Source organism: Periplaneta americana, chromosome 6, assembly GCF_040183065.1.
Source record: "Periplaneta americana isolate PAMFEO1 chromosome 6, P.americana_PAMFEO1_priV1, whole genome shotgun sequence".
NCBI classification, from domain to species: domain Eukaryota; kingdom Metazoa; phylum Arthropoda; class Insecta; order Blattodea; family Blattidae; genus Periplaneta; species Periplaneta americana.
The window spans coordinates 162,014,173-162,039,639 of NC_091122.1; the positions used below are offsets into that span (position 1 = coordinate 162,014,173).

Genomic DNA, 25,467 nt, shown 5'->3' on the forward strand with positions numbered 1-25,467 from the left:
ACAGATCCGTAGACCTATAAGAGGAGTACCTCAGCGCTAGTTTAGCCTTATAATGGACTACATTTTGATGGTGATTTTATTTGGATTATAAACTTACATATACAAATTCAAGTTGAATTTTATATAAAAAAATAAAATTAATAATTAAAAAGACTTTATTACCTGATATGTGTTGACATGCGTGCTAGATTACCTACTGCGTAATTTTAAATGTAATTATTTCCATGCATCACACACGAGTGTGGAACAAATTACGGAACTGTTGTGCATCAGCAAGTAACAAGCAGTTCCGACAGACGGAACTGAAAAACCCACAGGCGAAGAGGCTCATCCACTGACAACCTGCATGCCCATGGCTACACACGGCTCCTCCTGGCCTTGAGAGCTGTAGGCGGCAAAATGCTGTCATCCAACCTCTCTGTATTCCCAGAAGTGTGTGTGTGTGTGTGTATGAGAGTAGTGGTTGCTAGGCAACAGACCACGCCTCCCTCCTTAGTACGTACCTGTACCTATATAAACCTCAAGACATGATGTGGAAATGGATTCACAATGTGCATGTAAGTGTTTGCATCTACCGTCGTTTGGTGTGTGAGTGTGTGTTTCTTTGACATAACAACAATAGTGATACAGAAGAGAAGTGTGCAAGCCTTACAGGTAACATTATTTTCATTGGAAGTTTAGGCCTACTTATCTCAATTTTGACATTGCAACTTGCTTCATTTCACGTTTAACATTTTAATTAGCTAAGTGATAATCCATTGCTTTCTTTCAAAAAAATATTTGTTTATATATTATTATTAACATTATTAATTATATTATTCTGTAGGCTTACTTATTTTCACCTATCAGTAGCTAAGTAGCCTAAATACGGTTTCCTTTCCAACAAAATACTTTTTTTTAAATAAAACCTTCCAACGATCCTGATCTCTTTCAACATATGAAGAAAAATTTCATATTTCAAGATAAAGAAATTCAAGAGATTTTGTTATGTAATTTTGCTTTAATTTCATATGAGAATAAAATAAAACCATAGGTGATGTACCGTAAATTAGAGAGATTACAAAATATTTATTCATAATTTACACTGTGCATTATTTTAATTAGTGTTAGTGTATACAAAGTGAACTGTAAATAATGTTTTTAATTTCAGGGGGTTATTCTTTGAAATATTTCAAACAAAAAAGTTCAATACAATTTTGTTCATTTTTACTTTCTTTCTTTTTTTTATATAAAAATTGTTTTATATGAAACATTTCATACCGTGTTTTGGAAAAGTCATTGATTTAATTCCCGATATATTCAGTCAATTTAAGAGAGCAATGCATTATGGTAACAAATTATTGAAAGAATTTTAGTTTTATACTTTAAATGTGCAGAAATTTGATCTGAACAAATATAACATTGTAAAATTGCTTTGCAGAACGAAAAGTTGTATTTGTTCGGATAAAATATCTGCACATTTAGAGGACAAAACTAAAATTCGTTCAATTATTCATTAACATAATACACTGCTCTCTTAAATTGAATGAGCATATTGGGAATTAAATCAATGGCTTTCCCTAAACACGCTATGAAATGTTTCATGTAAATCAATTTTTGTCTTGAAAATGAAGTAAAAATGAGAAAAATTGTATTAAACGTTTTTGTTTGATATATCTCACAGAATAACACTCTAAAATAAATGAAAATATTTACGGTTCATCATGTATATCACAACATTGCGTTTCAGTAATGTATAAACAGATATATTATTGAATGAAATGTTTAAATAATTATTGGCAGAAAATATTCCACTCTTTTTGTAAAAAAAAAATTAAAAAATCATGGTAACTCTTATGTGAGATCTTCTATTATTTGTGGATTTCATGTTACATTTTTATATGAATTTATTTATACACGCTTTAACTTCATGGTCATATCGCGTGTGTAGGATCTTTAGGTATGTCAGTAAGCCGCTGACTATTGTCGAATTTCTGTTTCTGTTGTCATGTGTTAAGAATGACTTGTATTCATGTAACTTATTTAGATTTTGTTTTAATGTTTATGATATTGGTGATTAAGGCGGTGATGAATTCATTCATGCACTGTTCTGCCCAAGGGCAGGTCTTTCACTGCAAACCCAGCTTTCTCCAATATTTCCTATTTTCTGCCTGCCTCTTTGTCTCCTCATATGATCCACATATCTTAATGTCGTCTATCATCTGATTTCTTCTGCCCCGGACTCTTCTCCCGTTCACCATTCCTTCTAGTGCATCCTTCAGTAGGCAGTTTCTTCTCAGCCAGTGACCAACCAATTCCTTTTCTTCTTCTTGATCAGTTTCAGCATCATTCTTTCTTCACCCACTATTTCCAACACAACTTAATTTCTTATTCTGTCTGTACGCTTCACACGTTCCATTCTTCTCCATATCCACATTTCAAATGCTTCTATTCGCTTCTCTTCACTTCGTAATGTCCAGGTTTCTGCTCCATACAGTGCCACACTTCATGCAAAGCACTTCACTAGTCTCATCCTTAGTTCTCTTTCCAGAGGTCCGCAGAAGATGTTCCTTTTTCTATTAAAAGCTTTCTTGGCCATTGCTATCGGTATTGAATTATGATATGTAAATTTATAATCCGGCATTTGCCTTTGTGATTGAGGGGAAACCATGAAAACCCTCAGTCATTGACTGGATACGGTGCTTTGAACCCGGGACCTCCCGAATGCGAGTGTGAAACATTACCGTCTGAACCAGCTCCTTCCGTTTTTTTTTATTTATTTTACATTACCATTGTTAAATGTTATTGTATGCACTGGTTCTCTTAATTTTCCTTACTTCACTGAACATATAGATTTAGGAAATAAATTAGATTAATTATTTAATTGGTTTGTCTTTTCTTAAGCTAATTGAGTTTAAAATTGTAATCTAATACACCTGTACTTTGAATTTTCTATATTTGTACATATTATTACATGGTCTGTATTTTACTATACAGGGTGATTCACGAAGATTTACCGTCACTTACGGAGCTTATTTTCAAAGAGATTTTGAACAAAAAAAGTCATATAAACATTTGTCCTAATCTCAATATTTTCAGAGTTACATTAATTTGAAGTTGTTTGTAAAATATCATTATTCTTTACTTTTAAGGATAAAATAATATTACAGATAAAGAATGAACTATTCAGAAGTATCATTTCTTTAATTAGCTAGTATTCTGAAGTTAAAAATATATTGTGAATTCCATAGTTGCTTCGTACAGAATTTTTTATTATTATTTTTTTTTTATTTTTAACTACAAAATTACATTTTCTTACGCATTTATCACAACAATAGTTACAAATCACGCCACTCTTGTAAAGTCTTTAAGACTGTACATCAGGATGCATAATTAAACTGTAAAGAATTAAGATCCTAAGGTCGTATGTAGGCCTAACAATTTTTGTGATAAGTTCGTAAGAATGATGTAATTTTTAGTTAAAAATTGAAAAACAAAATCTGTGGAAAGCAATTAACAACACATTTTTAGCTTCAGAACACTAGCCAATTAAAGGAATGATACATCTGAATAATTCATTCTCTATTTGTAATATTCTTTCACCCTTAAAACTAAAGAGAAAAGGTATTTTGCTTACAATTTAAAATTAATGTAACTCTGAAAATATTGAGATGAGGGCACATGTTTATACAACATTTTTTGCTCAGAAAGTCTTAGGAAATAAGCTATGTAAGTGCGGTAAATCCTCGTGAATCACCCTATATATTAATATTATTGTGCTGAACTGAACTACGCCCGAACACGAGCTTCTGCTCTGTCGGGCTGCAATGCCTAATGTAATGTAAACCTAGTGTATTATATAAATAAATTTGAAAATTGAAATTTTTTGTGTTACAGAAATATCGGGGACTTACAACATAAGTAAAAATGTCCCCACTTTACCTCTCAGTACTTACGCTAATTGTAGCGTTTATTTCTCCAAGTCTGGGCCAGGGATATGGCCCTTTACCTCACAAGGGTAAGAAACATCGCACAACAACCACAAGCACTTTGCCTCCAGATATGGCGAACTTGAATTTTGGTAATCAGCCTGGGTACAACCCAATAAGCAGCACTCCTTTGCCTGACAACAGTTTGGGCTCCTATAACCCGCCACCGCAGGGTGGAAACTCCTACTGGTGGCAGAACCCAAATTCACCCTTCAGTGGTGCCGGTGCACCACAGCCATCTCCGCAACAACCTCCGGCACAGCCAGGCGGGTGTGGGGGAGGAGCTGCTGGGTGTGGGGGAAGTTCTCCACCCATCAACATCCAGGGTAACCCATTCTTGAGCGGCTTGAAGCCCGGAGGAGCTCCTGTTACGCCGTCGGGTCAGACAGTGCCTTGCCAAGGCAGTGGCTACATATGTGCAGCCAGACATCTCTGCGTCAATGGAGTTGTCAACGAGGATGGACAGGGGCTCTTCCAAGTGAGATCAGAGGTATGTTCAGCATTTTATCTTAAGGCCAATTCACACGGGGATGGTTTACAGGAGTCAAGTGCTTGAAACCTCTAAACTTGACACCATATTTGTGATAACACGGAGACACTAAACTTGCAACTATGTTCAACACATAAAAAACGCGCGCTGAATGTTAAAGGTACAGTGATTTAAGCCTAGTTTTTCCCCCTTTTTTCCGAACCACTTCTACATTAATGTTTTGGACACCATGTTCCTTAAGTTCCGTAACAAGTTTATGAAATAATTGCCTCTTGTTTATTTTCAATTTTTATTATTATTGAAGTTTTTTCGTGCCGTAGGCTATATTCCACGGAAGTTCGTATATCTCATGCACTTCTAAAAATAGGGTCTATATACAAGGTGTTTCCGACGTGGTGTTACAAACTTTCAGGGATGATGGTGAAGGGCACATGTATCAATTTGAGATAGGAACCGTGGTCCGGAAATGACCGAGTCGAAAGTTATAAGCAAAAATAGTTGTGTGGAAATGAAATTGCAATTCGGCACCACTTGCCCTCCTTCTCTTAACTTTTGGAACAGCCGTGGAAAAATGGTATGGGCCGGATGTCTCCTACGTGGGTACTTGTCCCGATACGATCTGTGAGCTTGTCTACTGTTCCCATTGGGTCATCCGTACTCGAAAATCAGGTCTGCATATTCCGCTCTCGTGTACTCCTCCATTTCACTAGGACTGATCGACTGGACACTACAACTTGTACACATACACTGCTGTCTACAGACGTGCATATCAAGACCGATCATGTCCGTTACACATTACGCTATCCGCATTGCTTTAGTGTAGTTTCCTATCCCCACTCCTCAGACAGCGCACTGAATGGAATACTGTAAGTAGACAACGTAAACAACGTCAGATGAATACAGTATGTGTAAGATGTACAGATAAATACACATACATAAGGTGTACAGAGGAATAAAATTATTTCATTTCCACAGAACTATTTTTGCTTGTAACTTTCGACTCGGTCATTTCCGGACCAGGGTTCCTTTTCTCAAATTGATACATGTGCCCTTCGCCATCATCCCTGAAAGTTTGTAACACCACCTCGGAAACACCCTGTATTTATTTTTATTTATTTATTATGACTTATAGGAAAGTAGGTACACAGGCTAGATGTCCATCAAAGCACCTCTTCACATTAATTTAATTTATAATTATTGATAATGATTCACATGGACTGTAGCTATAAAATAGGTACTAATATAGACTTATGCAACTCATTAGCAATAGAAATGAAATAAATGAAAACATGAAGGAGATGTTGCTTATGATTAAAAAATCAGAAATTAAATAAATCGATACCGGTAATAAATTGCAGGGCCAAAACAAGGAAAAAGTTTTGATATTTGTCTCGATCTAGAGATATTAAATACCAAATTTCTTCTATAGGATATTTGGAGAGATATAAAATGAAATTAATTTGCATATTTCAACGGAATCAGTATTATTTTTGTTCATATTTTTCTGAAAAAATATCATCGAGTAAGTCGTTCTTGTGTCATTCAGCGTATGGGAACCAAAAATTCATCTCAATAATCTAGTTGGGAACTGGAATGGACAAGGTATTTTGATTACTTTATAATATAGGAATCTAAGGAATTTATTCTGTATCAACTCGATAGAATGAACGTTGTTTTTGCAACGAGGATTCCAAATAATTATAGTAGCATATTCCACTTGCTTTTAACCAGGTGTAGGCCTAACCTAAAAACAGGTGGTTGCTTGAATAATTTCGAATAACAAATCCAAGTGATTTGTAAGCAGAATTAGTGTTAAAATATGGGGTGTGAAATTTAAATTACCGGTAATGTCAAATTCGATACCTAAATTAATTAGTATTAATTTAAACAAACCATACACGCACACTATCCACAATATCTCTGCTTGCAAGTTGCTACAAGTTAGCATTCACACGAGGAAAGTGGTGTAGTCAAGTTGATCACGTGATGGGAAAGTGGACACAAAAGTTGATGAGTCGTCAACTCAAATTCTGCTTGACCGCCAAGTCACAACTTGACTGTCTCGACCATATCACACGGGGAAAGTCAAAGGAAAGTCGAGTTGTTTCAAGCACTTGACTCCTGTAAACTGTCCCCGTGTGAATTGGCCTTTAGTTATGCAAACTGCTTTGTTTACAATACGAGTTTCCCGCCCCTAATTGAGTGAAGACGAACTCCAATCATTACGTCGCAAGCAGATATATATTTTCCCATATTTATCCTGCGTTTAATTTCCTCTCGAGTGCCATTTATATTTGTTACTGTTGCTCCAAGATATTTTAATTTTTCCACCTTTTCAAAGGATAAATTTCCAATTTTTATATTTCCATTTTGTACTATGTTATGGTCACGAGACAGATGTGGAAAAATTCAAATATCTTGAAGCAAAGTAACAAATGTAAATGACACTCGAGAGGACACAGGACATATTATTAAAATCCAGAAAGCCCTGGGAAATCCAGGACGTCTGACAACTCTGATAGCACCACTAAATATGGGGCTGAGTGTACCTACATACATAGTACTACAGGGACATCATTTTATTTTTACTAACATTTTTAATATTAACCTGGCTATAGCTTTGGATAAATGATTGAGACCCGGAAACACCGTTTGCTGCCTCCTTCCACGACTGGAGTTCGATGATACTGGTGTAAAATACAAAAAAATCACTTTACTAGGTACACGAGGGAAGAAAAGTAGTTCATCCATTTACGTAAACTAGGAAATATCGCGATTTTGCGTGTGATAATTTTCATTAGGTTTTGTTTAATCAAAATACAGTACAGTATTAACAATAAGTGTTTTTACTCACGAAGTGAGTTATCCATGCGAACGTATTCATTATGCAGTGTATATTATTACTGTCTACAGCACATTAGCGTACGATACAGAGAATGAAGTTAAAATGAAAAATAATAATTATATGGATATTTAAACACATTTTTGAAAATGGTGGCCGTTCATTTCGATACAGGCTTCAGTTCTTTTGTGCCTATTATCGCACTATAGACTATTGCATCTAATTCCAATTAGCAGTTTCGTCCTTCGTACTAGTAACTCATGTTGAAATAATTCTGTACTTACTCTATAAAAGAGTACCTTACGTACTGTAAATTCAGTCTTCATTTCTGCCCGACCCGCACAGATAAAATTACTCAGACATGCTATCTACTGTCCGTCCAAGTGGTTATGTCGCAGGAGGTTCGATTCCCGACCGGGGCAAGTTACCTAGTTGAGGTTTTTTTCCGGAGTTTTCCCTCAACCCAATTGAGCAAATGCTGGGTAACCTTCGGTGCTGGACCCCGGATTCATTTCACCGGCATTATCACCTTCATCTCATTCAGACGCTAAATAACCGAAGATGTTGATAAAGCGTCGTAAAATAACCTACTAAACAAGAAAGTCGCAGGATCGTAGAAAGGGGGTGGGAATCACGTGATAGTTAATTGCTTAACGAGGCCCTTTTATTTAAGTTATTTTAAACAGTTACATAATATTACGTAGACGTCCAATTAATTCCTAACACGAATTAATGTTTTCAGAAAAGAGCTAAGAAAGCCCAGCCACTAGTCCTTACAGTGGAGCGAGCAGAAGCAGGTGGGGGAAATCGGGATGCGACGTAGGCAAACGGCCACGACAGTACCTGTGCGAAAATGTGACTCAATGTTGGAAGTTTTCGTCACTGGAAAATGCGAACATATTTCTGAAACTTACTATAATCACTAACTCAGTACTGCGGCATTGGATATGTTTGGAGGACAGTTGGAACTTCATTAGTAGAAGGGGTGGGAGTGAAGTACATTCAAAAACTCAGGTACAATAAAAGTTGAAGTAAAAATAAAATGATGTCCCTGTATAAGTTAATAACAATTCAATCAGACAAATATATATGAAAATAAATCCATTCCTGTAAAATTAATGGTGTAGACCTATTGTATATAGAAGTAGGCAACAACCATTACGATAATTTTATTTTAAATTAAAAGCAGGTTTCACGGTTGCAGTTACATTTCTAAAAAATTCTTCAAATCTCTTCATTCAACTATAGCGCATTTAAATAAGTTGCTATTTTCCAAACGAGTGCACCATTTGTTTATAAATAGAGTGTACTTTCACTTTCATCATAACCTGCTAGCTTCCATGGACCTGACTCACATTATTAATGATATTATCTTTCTCTTTCTCTTCTCTATTCTGTATTTTGCACGCTCACCGCTATGACGTTATGCTTGTTGGCCACACTAACTTATCTGCCATTAACATCCTGATGTAGGAAAAACCAGTTAGGTTATAAATCAAGCATGATTCATTTACAGTAGGTCTATTTAATTTAGTTTTGAATTAAAATGAGTTTGTTTTTGTACGTTATAGACAAAACTGGAAAAACTACAGTACTCTAGCAAAGTAAATGAGATAGTAAAATATAAAAATGATTTACTATGATGATACATATGTTCTCATAGCAAAACGTACTTGCTTACAAATGGTTTTTAAGGAACCCGGAGGTTCATTTCCGCCCTCACATAAGCCCGCCATCGGTACCTATCCTGTGCAAGATTAATCCAGTCTCTATCATTATATCCTACCTCCCTTAAATCCATTTTAATATTATCCTCCCATCTACGTTTCGGCCTCCCCAAAAGTCTTTTTCCCTCCGGCCTCCCAACTAACACTCTATATGTATTTCTGGATTCGCCCATACGTGCTACATGTCCTGCCCATCTCAAACGTCTGGATTTAATGTTCCTAATTATGTCAGGTGAGGAATACAATGCGTGCAGTTCTGTGTTGTGTAACTTTCTCCATTCTCCTGTAACTTCATCCTTCTTAGCCCCAAATATTTTCCTAAGCACCTTATTCTCAAACACCCTTAACCTATGTTCCTCTCTCAAAGTGAGAGTCCAAGTTTCACAACCATATATATCAACTGGTAATATAACTGTTTTATAAATTCTAACTTTCAGATTTTTCGACAGCAGACTGAATGATAAAAGTTGCTCAACCGAATAATAACACGCATTTCCCATATTTATTCTGTGTTTAATTTCCTCCCGAGTATCATTTATATTTGTCACTGTTGCTCCCAGGTATTTGAATTTTTCCACCTCTTCAAAGGATAAATTTCCAATTTTTATATTTCCATTTCGTACAATATTTTCGTCACGAGACATAATCATATACTTTGTCTTTTCGGGATTTATTTCCAAACCTATTTCTTTACTTGCTTCAAGTAAAATTCCCGTATTTTCCCTAATCGTTTGTGGATTTTCTCCTAACATATTCACGTCATCCGCATAGACAAGAAGCTGATGTAACCCGTTCAATTCCAAACCCTCTCTGTTATCCTGGACTTTTGTAATGACATATTCTAGAGCAAAGTTAAAAAGTAAAGGTGATGGTGCATCTCCTTGCTTTAGCCCACAGATAAATTGGAAACACATCTGACAGAAATTGACCTATACGGACTCTGCTTGCGTTTCACTGAGACACATTTTAATTAATCGAACTAGTTTCTTGGGAATACCAAATTCAATAAGAATATCATATAAAACTTCTCTCTTAACCGAGTCATATGCCTTTTTGGAACCTATGAATAACTGATGCACTGTACCCTTATACTCCCATTTTTTTCTCCAATATCTGTCGAATACAAAATATCTGATCAATAGTTGATCTGTTACGCCTGAAACCATACTGATAATCCCCAATAATTTCATCTACATATGGAGTTAATCTTCTCAAAAGAATATTGGACAAAATTTTGATTGTGGGTCCCTATCACCACGGCATGGCGCGTCCTCGGGTTGCGGATCGAGGAGACGGCCTCCAGATATGGAGGGTAGCTGTGAATATATTGAATAAGCAGTCGCGGACAGCCGATGAGGGGTGGTCCTCCAGCTTGGGGGTTGGGCGAAGGGCTAACAACCCATCATAGTAAAAAACAGCTTGTTACGAAACCTTCAAATAAGCCTCGGAAAATTAATATAATTTTAATATGAGAGGAAACTCCGAAGGCCATGAAAGAACAGTTCAAGAAGCGTTTCAACAACGACAACGACTAAAATCCCGAACTAGTTCTGAGAACGTACTTAATTAGAGCGCGAAATGTTTCATATAAAACAGTTTTTATCTCGACAAGGAAGCAAAAACGAACATAATTACTCGTATATTTTTACTACTATTAGAATTATTATTATTACTACTATTAGGCCTGTTATTATTGTTATTATTATTATTATTATTATTATTATTATTATTATTATCATTATTACTACTATTCTTATTTATTATTATTATTGTTATTATCATTATTATTACTATTCTTATTTATTATTATTATTATTATTATTATTATTATTATTATTATTATTATTATTATTATATTAAACTTTTTTCTTTGAAATATCTCACAGAATTACCCCTTGAAATTAATGGCATTACTTAGGCCTACGGTTTACTCTATACAGCAAAAGATAGTAGATGAAATATTAAAGCAAAGAGGTGTGATTTTTTTCGAGTTCCGTTAATATATTTCAATTCTTAAAGGATTCTGTACAGAAGGCAATTAAATTAATATATGAAATTTGCCCATAAGCAGCATGCACATAATTAACGCGTAGGATGCGACTGATTCACATCACGAAACGAGTGGGATTTGTGACATCCTGCGGCACAGGCGAACTTGTTGGCCTTGAATCAGGCCCAGTTGCACTTCGAAACTCCTATCATTTTATTTCTTCCATCACATCCATGTATGGAATGTTGTTTCACTCATTGTCTCTACACACATGGTCACACTAGAAGGGTCTTTGACATACAGTTACAGGAAAGAGAGACTTAGACAATACATTCATTTGAAAGCGTCCTTAATAAGAGTTTTATTAGATAAACAACTGTATAATTTTAATTAAATGAAACCTTAAATAGTGGATGTCCTTTTCTTTTAGTAAGATAAGCACAATTTTCTGTTAAAAATAAGCTTAAATTGAAGAATAAGAGAATATGGTAAAGTACAACAACCAGCCTATTGACCCGAAAATTTTTGCGCCCTCACCAGCTAACTTATGCAAAATTTTTGAATGCCTTTTATTATTCGGTTGAGATGCTTTTGTCATCCAGTCTGCTGTCAAAATATCTGAAAGTTAGGATTTATAAAACAGTTATATTACCGGTTGTTCTTTATGGTTGTGAAACTTGGACTCTCACTTTGAGAGAAGAACATAGGTTAAGGGTGTTTGAGAATAAGGTGCTTAGGAAAATATTTGGGGCTAACAGGGATGAGGTTACAGGAGAATGGAGAAAGTTCCACAACACAGAACTGCACGCATTGTATTCTTCACCTGACATAATTAGGAACACTTAATTCAGACGTTTGAGATGGGCAGAGCATGTAGCATGTATGGGCGAATCCAGAAATGCATATAGTGTGTTAGTTGGGAGGCCGGAGGGGAAAAGACCTTTGGGGAGGCCAAGACGTAGGTGGGAAGGTAATATTAAAATGGATTTGAGGGAGGTGGGATATGATGGTAGAGACTGGATTGATCTTGCTCAGGATAGGGACCGATGGCGGACTTATGTGAGGGCGGCAATGAACCTCCGGGTTCCTTAAAAAAGTCAGTAAGTAAGTAAGTAGTCAAAAATAAAACAAAGTGACACGTAACAACAATTTAAGAGGGAGGACAGGTGAAATTTTGCAATTATCAATCAAAAATTGCATTTTCATTCTTTTTAGTGAAAAATGAATCGATAATTTATTTATATGTTGAGTACATTTCAGTGTCCTGCAGCGCTTGGAACTATAAAAATTACGTCACATTTAAAAGGCTGCGCTCTTGAATTTGAAGTACAAGAAAATTTTACAAGCTATTTCTTACACTTTTTTCCATCACATTTCGTCACGTTCAAAAGTGTAAAGACTCACAATAATATATTTTAATGCTAGAAACATGAAACTTTGACTCCGTATTCTATACTGTGGTTAATAAAACACAATAGCATTTTTTTTTATAAACTAAATACTTTCGATATTAAAAATAAAACATATCGTACTTAGTTGACATTAAATTTTCAGTCTAGGGTTCTTAAAACAATTTATGATCCATTCATACTTAATGTGATGTTACAGGACCTTAATTTTAAATTAAATTTTGAAACGTCTCTCAATAGAAAACTTGCTTCGATTTATCGAAGAGTCTGAACCAGGGTTTAAGCTAGAAAATAAATAACTGTCGCAAAAATGCACAAATGAAAAATTATGTTTGTGCAAAAAATTATATTTGTGCAAATTTTGAAATACTTGTGCTATATTAGAAATAATTGTGCAGGAAGATAAAATTAATAAAGTATGCAGAAACAATACTTTATTACTTTCAATCCATCTTACCACACTCTAGATATACTTAAAGAAGTAAATCATTAGACGTAAGTACGTTTAGAATCAATTACTGCTGAATTTACATTACATTAATATACGTTATTTTATGGACATCTAAACATACAAATTCTTTACGAGTAGGCCCTTCAAGATTTATTGTTAGCAGAGTGCTAACTCTGTTTACTAAAAGGCGGTTTCTAATTCCAGTTGTTACGAGATTCATGCAACTAAATCCTCGCTCACAATTTACAGTATGCGATGGAATTGTATAAGTCAATTAGAAGAAATTATTCATTTTACTTACAAGAATTGCACCAACTCTTTGAAATCCATTCCTGAACATCTATTGCTCAATATCTTTTTGAACATTGCCCATGCCATTAGCATTTCATTTAAATTCATATTAGTTCAAACACATCTCTGATTTTATTTTCTCCATTACCATCTTCGTTTTTGAAGTCCAATGTGGTTGTCGCATTTTTGCACATTTACTGTACATTCAAAGTTTGTTGCATTTTTAGAAGTCGAGTAGCAAAATGCGACAAATGCGACTGTGGCTTAAATCCTGCGTCTGAACAACCATAGGCTTGGTTTTCCACTATCAATGCTAGAAGAGTCGGTAAACTAATGTTTTATTTATAAGAAAATTATTTACGCTATCCTTTTAATACAATTAATGCTTACTTGATGACTACTAAAGTTTTTGGGTCAATTAGTCTTTATTGTCAAAAATATATCTGATAAATTGGCATTAGCCATTATGTTAACGTCCCCAAGGAATTTAGAAAACTCTTTGCCTCCGCTGCTGTACACGATAATTCGTATTCTGTATTAGAATATTTCAACTGTAATTATTTCGGAAATTATTCAAAATAATGGATTTATTTATTTATTTATTTATTTATTTATTTATTTATTTATTTATTTATTTATTTATTTATTTATTTATTTACCCATTTTGAATCTTGCGTACACTACTTTTAACACTTGAATATAAGTAATTGATTAACTATGGGACTTACTCGTGTTAATTATGTAAGTCTGTGCGGCTTACAGCTGTTCCGGTGCTTCATCACACCATCCTCAGAGCCTACTAAATCTCGGCGTCATCTCGAACTTCTCTGCCTGTTGTGTGGGTGCGTTTGATTGTTGAAAAGTGTTGAAAAGTGGAGTCAAATAGTGTGTGTGTACTGAAATTGATCTGTGTGTTGAGAATTTGATCAGAGTGTGTTTTAGTATGTTTGTATATTTCATATTGTTCTAGTGTGTTGAGTTTTTGGTTCTTGGGTTGTATGTGTAGGATAAATAAATGCGGACGTGGAAATCCTACACATACAACCCAAGAACCAAAAACTCAACACACTATTACACTATAAAATATACAAACACACTAAAATACACCCTGATCAAATTCTCAACACACAGATCAATTTCAGTACACACACACTATTTGACTCCACTTTTCAACAATCAAACGCACCCACACAACAGGCAGAGAAGTTCGAGATGACGCCGAGATCTAGTAGGCTCTGAGGATGGTGTGATGTAGCACCGAAACAGCTGTAAGCCGCACAGACTTACATAATAAGACGAGTAAGTCCCCTAGTTAATCAATTACTTATATTTATTTACATTCTGTATTCCAAATAACATTATCTTTCAACACTTTTCACAAATACATTTTGAATCACCCGGTATATTTTTTCCCCTCTCCTGAAGAATGAAGAATTTTGATATACATGGTACTGTCATAATACTATCAATATTATCACAGATTTTGCTTATATATGAAGCTGTGGGATGATACATGGCGGTGATTTTGTTTGTTTACCAGATCCAATACTGTGATGCAGCCACTCAAGTTTGTTGCCGTCTGCCAAATAGACCCAGTAGTCCATCTGGTTGTGGTGGTGGTGGTTATGGACCTGGAGGCAGTTGCGGAGGAACGCAAGGTCATCCTTCTCAACCAGGACTGACTCATGTCACTCCTACGCCAGGCAGTCCGTCTCAACCAGGCCTTGTCCACGTGTCACCTACACCAGGAACTCCGTCTCAACCAGGTCTTGTCCACATATCTCCTACACCAGGAACTCCATCTCAACCAGGATTTGTGCACGTGTCTCCTACACCAGGAACTCCATCTCAACCAGGTCTTGTCCACGTGTCACCAACACCAGGAACTCCATCTCAACCAGGATTCGTCCACGTTTCACCCTCACCAAGCAGTCCGTCTCAGCCAGGATTCCCACGTCCCAATCAGCCCCCATTTGGAGGAAACAACAATGCAGGTGGTGGTCTTATACATATAGCACCCTCACAGAAACCATCATTCCCAACAAATGCACCCCAACACCCCAGTGCAAGCATTCCTTCACCCAGTTACGCTCCCGGCAACACCTACAATGGACAGCCTATCCCTGGTAACAATGGAATACCAATTGGAGGATCGATTTATGATACTACAGGACGACCGGTGACTCAGAACCCCAGTCAGTATCCAGTGACTCAGAATCCAAATCAGTACCCGTATACTGGGCCTCTGAACACTACTCCACATCCTGGTTGTGCTGCAGCTCTGAAGTGCGTCCCTGAATCGTACTGTACAGCAGAAGGAGTCATGGCAAACCAACCCGTCAGTCTCACCAGGGAGCAGTATGAAAACAGAGTGCCACTCTCGGTGAGTACGCGTTAACCTAAAATTGTTTACGTACTTTAAAGAGTGCTGCAGAAATAATGTAACTGTTGCTGAGTTATAAAAGCATTTTTCCAAGATCACCTTATTCACTTCTACTAGCGAAGTTCGCAAATAGATCTAGGACATGCCTGTCAAACTCGTATTCCCAAGGCGCGAACGAATACGGAGAGGGTGGTTACTATAGTCCCGTCGCTCTAATTTCCGGCAGCCAATCACGTTGCAGGTCGGCTACATTTAAACGTGTGCGTCTTGTGATTCGCTGTTTTAAGACGTTATGAATTTCCTAAGGTTCGATAAATACTTAATATAATCGCCCGCCATTTTAGCTCTTTCGTTGGCGTTCGCAGAAAGCACACGAGGACGTTATTTGCCGCTCAATTATTTGCTGAATTACAGTGCGTTTGATTTATTATCATAGGAGCTACGACATGATAATGTTTAACGGTGTGGCAAATAGATTCCTCATGTGGTAGCTCGGCAACGAAAGAACAAAAATGGCGAACGATAATACCTACTTAGACTTTATAGAGCCTTCACTTCCTAAGACGTAAGCAAAGAGGAGGAGTCACTCCGGGAATAACAGCGTCACGACTATAGTGTCCTGACTGCTTCATGTCCCTCGCATTCACTCAGGGCGGGGCGCGTGAGCGTAAATAGAGCTGTTGTACTAGTAACAGTGGCGGCTGGTACTGTGCATATACTTTGCACTCCTATTTTGGTAGCCTATATACTGTACTTATTACTATAATAAATTTATCACCATTCTCGTCTTTCTCAGTAGACTTATTTGTCCATAAACTGAAATCTAGCAAAGACAGGTGAATCAAGGCGCATTGAAACGGAGGTTCAATGGACGCGAAAATATGCGTACGTCAAGAGGAGGGAGAGAATAGAAGAGGATAGAGGGGGAAGGACATATAGCAATTCAGTCATAACAGAACATTAGAAAGCAATCAAGAAATTCTCGGCAAAGAATACCTTAATAGAAAAGAGTTATATGTATAAAGGCATGGTGGATCGAAAAACAGAAATGTGAAGGTCCACCATAACTGTGAATTGTAAAGTTGAATGACAAATAAATATCAATCAATATCAATATTTGTCCATAAAGTGTAGCCTATACAGGATGATTCACGAAGAGTTACCGCTATTTATGGAACTTATTTCTGAAGACATTCTGATCAAAAACTGTCATATAAACATGTGTCCTATTATCAATATTTTTAGAGTTACACTAATTTGAAGTTGTTAAAAATGCCTTCTGTTTTAGTTTTTATACTGTCTTTAATTGACCAGTATTCTGAAGCTAAAAATGTGTTGTTAATTCCTTAGTTTCTTTGAACAGATCTCGTTTTCCAATTTTTAACTAAAAAATAACATTATTCTTACACGCTTATCACAACTTTATAGATCACAAGACTTCTAGCAACTTGATTCTTTACAGTTAAATTTTTCACTGGAATATACAGTCTTAAAGAGTGTACAAGAATGACGTGATTTATAACAATTTGTAATAAATACGTAAGAAAAATGTAATTTTTAGTTAAAAATTGAAAAGAAAATCTGTGTGAAGCAACTATAGAATTAAAAACACAGTTTTACCTTCAGAATACTATCCAATTAAAGGAAGTATACTTCTGAATAGTTCATTCTCTGTTTGTAACATTATTCTACTCTTCATTCATTTAATAGTACTATAGTGACACAGCTATCATAGCAACGAATAATAATAATATTTTTTGATTCAGTATGCTTTATTGTGTTATTAGAATAATTATTTTTCGGTATTTGATATACCTGACGCGCCAAGAATTCGAAGGCTGAAGGAACAAATTAAGAAAGAGAAAAAATATAAACATAACAATATTGTTTTTGTTGTTCAAGAAATCATTCCAACATCAAGTTTTTAATTTAATAAAACACTTATAACGTTTTATTTGTATGTTGATACAGTTTAAAATATGAATGAAACATGATCTCATCAATTAACGCGTGTACAAATAAAATTACAAATGGTCTTTTTTTTTCAAGTAACCGTATAAAACAAAACAATGAAACTTTTTACCAAATTTGGTAGGTATATGAGATACCTATACAAATATGTCATATTATTTTATTGTATGAAAAACGTGAGAAACAGTCTTTTTCGTTTTCTGAAAAATTAATATTTTGGACTTGTTTGGTTTTGCTATCAACCCTTCAATTGTTTGTATACATATCATGTCTAATTATTGGAATATGTAGCAAGTCAGCGATGTATACAATGGAGGGGGAAATAAATTGGCCAACTTACCCCATTATTTCCTAGCCTAGTTGCCTTATGAATGATGCCTTGTTATCACTTGTGGGGTCCAGACCTGTCTTCGGACAGTTTAGTAAACAACATCACCGTATAAAGTATGGAAGATGTATCTAAATAATCCGATTGCAGGACTGTGCTGATCCTGACACTGGAGTTATCGGCAAATGTTGTCGAGATCCTAACTACAAGGATCCTTGGCCCGGCGGTATGATGATGATGAAGAACAATGGTGGTGGTCAGCACCCTCAACACCAACAGCAGCCCGACGAATGTGGTCCAGGAGCCTCTTGCTTGCATTCCTATCAGTGTGGCAACGAGAACAGAGTACAGCCTACCAGGGTAAGTGTTTGGCCAGCTATCAAGTGAACCCATTAAATAATAATAATAATAATAATAATAATAATAATAATAATAATAATAATAATAATAATAATAATCCTTAGCATGACAGCCTTTGAAGGTCCAGTGTCGAACAAACGACTGCAGGTGTCACGTCCATATGCCTCAGCAGAGGTGAACGAGCATTCAACCAGTTTGGGGATAACATGGGGTCGGCAAAATGGTCCTATTGATTGCGTGATTACATATTTATGTTTAAAAGGAGGTTATTATTTCATTATTGTTATATTATCTTCAATTTTCATGAGAGGATTATGAGGATTAAATAATACTAACACAGGCTAATTAATTTTTATTTTCATTTTATTTATTGTATTTCATAGATCTTACATTAGCAATGAAGCTTTAGGATGTGGAACAAGTCAAAATTTTACAAGATTACAATTACAATTTTTGGCGAGATATAGTGAGATGAGGTGAGGTCGAGGATTCGCCAACAGATTACCTGGCATTTGCCTTATGGTTGGGGAAAACCTCGGAAAAAACCCAACCAGGTAATCAGACCAAACGGGGATGAAGTGAGGTGAGACCGAGGTCTCGTCATAGACCACTCGACATCTCTCCCACGGCTGAGGAAAACCTCGGAAGAAACCAGCCAATCAGACCAAACGGGGGATCCAACCCCCCAAGCCCGAACGCAGCTCCGGATCAGCAGGCCAGTGAGTCTGCCGACTGAGCTACATTGTTGGCTTTACTAAAATATACAGTACATAGCCAATCAGATTATTAAATTTAATTGGACGGAGTTACACAGTAAGAGACCAACCGCCAAATATCTCTTTTCGAGATACTCACCATCTGGTTTTTATTAAATATTTTATGCAAGAAGTATGGTAACATTCATAATATTACAAAAAAATAGCACAAATAATACTAAAAAAAGGCTAACTGATTTTTAATAACAGACCAGCAGTTGGTTTAATATTGCAAAGCAAAACAAATAAATACATTTTGTGCGAGATCGTGCGTATTTGCTTGGTTTCCGCACAAAACCAATCCGCGGAAAGTCTAAAATTCCACATTCAGTATTCCCAACCTAACACATATAACAATTTCCCTCTTCTTACCGCTTAAGTGACATTTTGATTTTACTGCTTTAGGCTTTTAACATATTATTTTTAGAGACGTTCAATATAGTAATAATTATAAATTGGAAACTTACCACTGCAATTTCACCTAAATTGCACTGTTAATTACTGTTTTTAAATATTTGCAAAAATTAAGTAAATTCTAGAACTCCACTAAAGTTACTGCATTCGTGATGCAAGTAACATTAAGGAAGCCGTGAAAAAATCAACAAGATTCCAGACTCATCATAGACTGGGGGAAAAAAAAGACAGACGTATATCACGGCCTGCTGGAGTATAGTAAACACAGAAAACATTTTAAAGCAACAATGTTGAAGACAGATATTTTTGTTTTGCAAATTTGCCGTCATTAAACAGAAACCAAGATGGATATTTCATTGCAACTAATTAGAAATTCCTCTTTCAGATATATAATAAACGATCTTCGCACAAAATAATGTACGATACACGAGCGGTATGTTTTCTTTCAATTCTCGGAAATTAAAAAAGCTCAACTACGTTACGCTTTTTCAAACTTTTCCTCGAACATGAAAACTGCAACATACCGCTATTGTAACGCATATTATTATTATGCAATGAACAAATTTTGCTTAGGCTATACATATCAGCAAAATGCAGATATCGCATTCTTGATTTTTTCAGAGTTAAATAATCCGACCAACAACAGATTTATGCAAATATCTCAATTTTTTACAATTGTCAATTGGTCTATTGTTGCGTAATTGTATCCATATTATCCTAGTGATCCTTTTCCCCTCGTATGAGACAAATTCGTTCTATGCTTTAATTTGTTTTTAGTAATATTTCCCTCGTATGATATGGACTCGTTCTACACTTTTGTTTGTTCAGTACATGACGTCACTGTCTTCTATTACATAGTCCTTAGGTTGTTGCCATGTTTAAAAAATGATAATCTGGCACACTTTATTTTCATCTTTAAAATGTGCGAAATGGAAAGGGGAGAAAAATACATTAATTAACGTTCTGCATTAGATGACGTAGTAAATATAAAATAACATACAAGTTTAAAAGAATCTAAGTACTTACCTATCCGATATATCCTGTTCCGTTTTCATCACGTTGAGTCTTTGTGGAGCGTACTCACTCGAATCATAGATTTGTTACCGGTAACGTAATTTTTTGTCTTTAAGTATTTTCTGGCGAAACTGTACATATGATAAACCGAAAAAATAGGTTATGTCACACTACTCCAACGGTATCAATGTCCAGTTTATTCCTTTTGTCAGTCTATAACGAATTCATAACTGAGAACGCACGCTCCACTGAAACATTTGTCTGGGATAGGATGACCAGACGTCCTCTTTTGTCCGGACATGTCCTCCTTTTTAGACCTTTTCCCGGAGTCCGGCCAGATTTAAAAAAAAAACAGAAACGTCCTCCTTTTCATAACTTGTATGCCTGATATTTTGAAATTATCTGATTTGACGCCTTTCTCAAGTAGTTTGCCTGTAGGTGGCTGCAGCATCGACGGAACGATCATAACTCTCTTTCCTCCTATTTGTTATGGTCGTTGCTTTCATTAAATGTAAAATCATTTTGTATTATTAAGTTTTATCGTAAGTATGCTGTAATAAAATAGATATTGACATGATTTTAAGTATAATATAGGCCTAAGCCTAAATCGAAATAGATATTATATGTCCTCCTTAATAATTATAGTTTCCTTGACTTTCATATGTAGCTAACTGTAAAATCATTATTATTGCATTTTTCATAATTATTACGTAATAAAATAGATATTAATATATTACGATATAAGCCTAAATCTCTAGTGTAAATATTTTGTAGTAAAATAGCTGATATTGACATAAGTTAAGGTATAATAATAATAATAATAATAATAATAATAATAATAATAATAATAATAATAATAATAATAATAATGTACTTTGCTTATCGGTAAAAACTTCAACAAAATGAAATTAAGGTATAATAAGCCTAAATCTAAATACATATTCTCTGTCCTCTTTTTCGAACAATGCCCTCCTTTTTTAAAGTTTTGTGTCCTCTTTTTTTATCGATGTGAATCTGGTCACCCTAGCCTGGTGTGAATTCTACCACAGGCGAAAAAGGAGAAACATTGCTTCCTTTGTCCCTGACATACCAATGAAACAGGCGTTTCTTTCAATATGAACGTAGCTGAATCGTAAACTTAAACTCAATGTTGTATGTATTCGTCGATTCTTTATTTTTAAAGATAATTAAATCGTATGAAAAGAGAGGAAACGTAATTTCTTTTCTTCCTTTTTCTCTAAAATACTGGAAATTTAAACATCCAGAGAATTATTTTCAGGATGCTGGTACGGTCTTGGAAGATCCGGATGTAGGCACCTCTACGTAGTTTAACAGCAATACTACTGCAGACGTGTTATTATTTTATCACTGCATGACGTCACTGCTTCCCGTTACACAAAAATGTGATATTTTCCCGTTTGTACTTCCAAATAAGACATACTAGTCTTGTAAAAAGAATCAAAATTGCAATTTATTTTTGCATATTGAATTTGTTTTAAGTGATGATATAATCATTCTGATATAGTAACATATTAAAATAATCGTTGTAATATATATTAGCTTAACAATAGAGAAATATAATATTCAAATTCATCACAAGTAAACTTTGATAATAGTATTAGTCTGTCCCAGTTCTACATATTCCATTCTTGTGACTTTCAGGGTTGTAGAGTGCCTTTGGATGGAGCATCGGGCGTGTGCTGTTCATCAAATGGTCAAGCATCTCTACCAAGTGGACAATTCCCTGTAACATTCAATCCTGGACCAACACCAGTACCTCAGAAACCCCATAAAAAACCAACAACTGGATATCCTCAACCAAAACCAGGTGTTCAAACATTCCCACAACAGCTTCCGTCTTCTCCATTCCCGCAGCCTACAGGCCAACAGCAGTTCCCTTCCCAGGTACCAACGGCGCAGCCTTCTCAGCCAATACCCAGCGCTCAGCCTCCTTATCCTAAGCCCGTTAAAACTTCACCACCACATCCTCGACCGCAACCATCACAGCCTCAGCCAGGATTTCCTCAACCACAGCCATCACAACCTCAGCCAGGATTCCCTCAACCACATCCAACACAGCCTCAACCAGGATTCCCTCAACCACATCCAACACAGCCTCAACCAGGTTTCCCTCAGCCACAACCATCACAGCCTCAACCAGGATTCCCTCAGCCACACCCAATACAGCCTCAACCAGGATTCCCTCAACCACATCCAACACAGCCTCAACCAGGATTCCCTCAGCCACAACCATCACAGCCTCAACCTGGATTCCCTCAGCCACAACCATCACAGCCTCAACCTGGATTCCCTCAACCACATCCAACACAGCCTCAACCTGGATTCCCTCAGCCACAACCATCACAACCTCAACCAGGATTTCCTCAACCACAGCCTTCACGACCTCAGCCAGGATTCCCTCAACCACATCCAACACAGCCTCAACCTGGATACCCTCAGCCTCAACCTGGGTTCCCTCAGCCTCAACCTGGATTTCCTCAGCCACAGCCTCAACCAGGATTTCCTCAACCACAACCAACACGGCCTCAGCCACAGCCACAACCTGGATTCCCTCAGCCTCAACCTGGGTTCCCCCAACCTCAACCACAACCTCATCCTCAACCTGGGTTTCCTAGACCTTCAACTCCTCAGCAGCAATTCCCATCTCAGCAATCTTCAGGATTTCCTCACTCAACGCCAGGCTATCCTCAGACATCACCGGGATATCCGCAGCCAGGGATAGTTGCTTCCAAACCAGGAGCAGAATGTGGAATCAGAAGACAGGTTAGTTTGATGAGCTACGTCATACATGTTACAAGTTACTTGTTTCAATTTATTCCTGGTTAATATTTTTATATTATTAATGTTCTAATGGGTTTCACTTAGTATGGCACTGTTTGAAAAGTGACTTGGGCAAGTAACAGCCCGGTTAGCGGGGATTCAGCATATAAGCTTCCGGAAAAAATATCTCGCGACTTGTGCATTACATTACAGATATAATTTATTGGCTTGCAATACCTTATGACAGCGTTTTTCAAACTTCTCTGAAGTGGGGACCACTTTTTTAAGTCAGAACAGTTCCGCGGACCACTTTACTCTTGGTCTCTTCGAGAGCAAATTTATCATTTTTGTAGGATATTTTAATACCAGTATATTTATATTTTAAAACAGAATTAATTAAAATTAATTTAGTTCATTTAATTTTATATCAGTATTAACTAATTAAGTTAAAATTAATAGAAAAAATTCATTTTCGTCTTTTAATAAATCCAGGCTCTTAGAGTTTAGATAATCTTTAACTTGTTAACTAAACAAAATAAATAAATGTTGGTACTCACATTAATGAGATGTATGAACCTGCTGATTCTTGCACAGTTGTTCTATATTTGGACTATGCTGGTAAGTTTAAGTCGGAGATCGTCACATACATCGAGTTGATTTCGGTACTTTGTTTTTATTAGAGTTAGTGATGAAAACCCTTTCTCACACAGATACTTAAAAGCAAACTGAATTATAATCTGTAAAGCACCATTGAAAAGTTCACTATATTCCCTTTTCACTTGTGATGAGGTCCAGAAATTAACCATACCCTCCGCTTGGAATTTTATTTTAAGTCTGGTGTCATTCGAGAATTTAATTAAAAGTTCTCTTTCACTCAATGAAAGTTTGTTAGTTTCAATATCGCAATGAAAGGGATCACGAACCCATGAAAATTCGTTATATTTACTTGAGAAATAAGTTTCAAATTGTGACCTCAGAGTTTCGAGATGCGAACATACGTCATTGCACAATTGTTTTCCAATAACGAAATCATTTTCAACCAAAAAAAGACTCGAGGGTTGGAAATAGTGAAAAAATCCTCTGTTTTACGTAACTGACCCACAAACTAAGTTTCCTCTCTAACATCTTTATTTTCTCATGCGCATTAAGTGCAGTCAAAGAATTACATTGTAGAGAGAGATTTAGTTCGTTTAGTTTTGAGAATACGTCTGAAAGCTATGCCAATGTACTTAGCCACATGTCATCAGTTGATGTGCAGAGGAAAAGATGGCGTGAAAGACCACGTTCATAGTGCTTTAAATCCCTCTTTTGTTGCTGTGAGTAGAGTGGGAAGTCGATAGACAGGTAGGGTAATAAATTTCATAAACTGTCAGTACTGGGAGAAAAAGTGAAAGGTGATTGCCATGTGTCATTTCCAAACTCTGAGATTTTCAGCTATAGTGTGATACGCAATTCGTTTGAATTTTATTTTTTCTTCTGTCCTTTTTGAAGGACCACAAAGGCAGATCTCGAGGACCACAGGTGGTCCGCGGACAATAGTTTGAGAAACGCTGCCTTATGATATTTAAATATGCTAGAAATCATTGATAGGTTGATTTGTGATTTTTGTGTCGCAATTAATATGGATAAAAATGTTTAGGCACATACATTAAAATCGCTTATGTATGTGGAATAAACAATAATAAAAGCATAATTATTTAACTAGGACGACGAAATCCCAACAAATAGTTCATTCAATACTGGTACAGATCTCGGATTAATATCTCTGCCGGTCAGTGGCCGTTAAATTCCAAATGGCTTATCTTACAACGTAGGCATCAGCATATTGAAAAGCATTACAACTTTCCTCCCATCCCCTCACTTCCCCATTACAAATGTGACGTTGCACAGAGGCAGAGATAAAATCCGAGATCTGTACAGACGTTTCTTTCATTAATGTTTTCGTTATTTCAGGTATCAAGACAAGGCTTAAGTGATACTGATGCAGGATTTAGTGAGTTCCCGTGGCAAGCGCTGGTGGTATCGAAATCAAATAATAGTGCACTATGCAGTGGTGCCATAATTTCTGACAACGCTATCATCACATCTGCCCATAGTCTTCAGAAGTGAGTACCACGCATTGATGCCTCCATCAGCAATGTTTTGTTCCCTATATGGGTTTACTGATTTTACATGTTGCTTAATATTGAATACGAGGAGTTACCATGACGACGGGCAGCGAGATAATAAAGGTAGGAATAAGTGAGATACGTTAAATAGTAATATGCGTTACAAGAGCGGTATGTTGAAGTTT

General features: G+C 36.1%; 1 protein-coding gene across 1 annotated transcript in view; it reads left to right on the forward strand.

Moving 5' to 3' along the window:
- The first annotated feature begins 495 nt into the window (after positions 1 to 495).
- LOC138702004 (collagen alpha-2(IV) chain-like) overlaps positions 496 to 25,467 on the forward strand; it is a 36,358-nt gene continuing 11,386 nt past the window's right edge. Inside the window, exons 1-6 of the mRNA XM_069829471.1 lie at positions 496 to 654; positions 3,877 to 4,458; positions 14,709 to 15,551; positions 18,001 to 18,210; positions 22,056 to 23,177; positions 25,128 to 25,279. Of these exons, the coding sequence (XP_069685572.1) occupies positions 3,907 to 4,458; positions 14,709 to 15,551; positions 18,001 to 18,210; positions 22,056 to 23,177; positions 25,128 to 25,279 (2,879 nt within the window). The 5' untranslated portion in view covers positions 496 to 654; positions 3,877 to 3,906. The remainder of the gene's footprint in view (positions 655 to 3,876; positions 4,459 to 14,708; positions 15,552 to 18,000; positions 18,211 to 22,055; positions 23,178 to 25,127; positions 25,280 to 25,467) is intronic.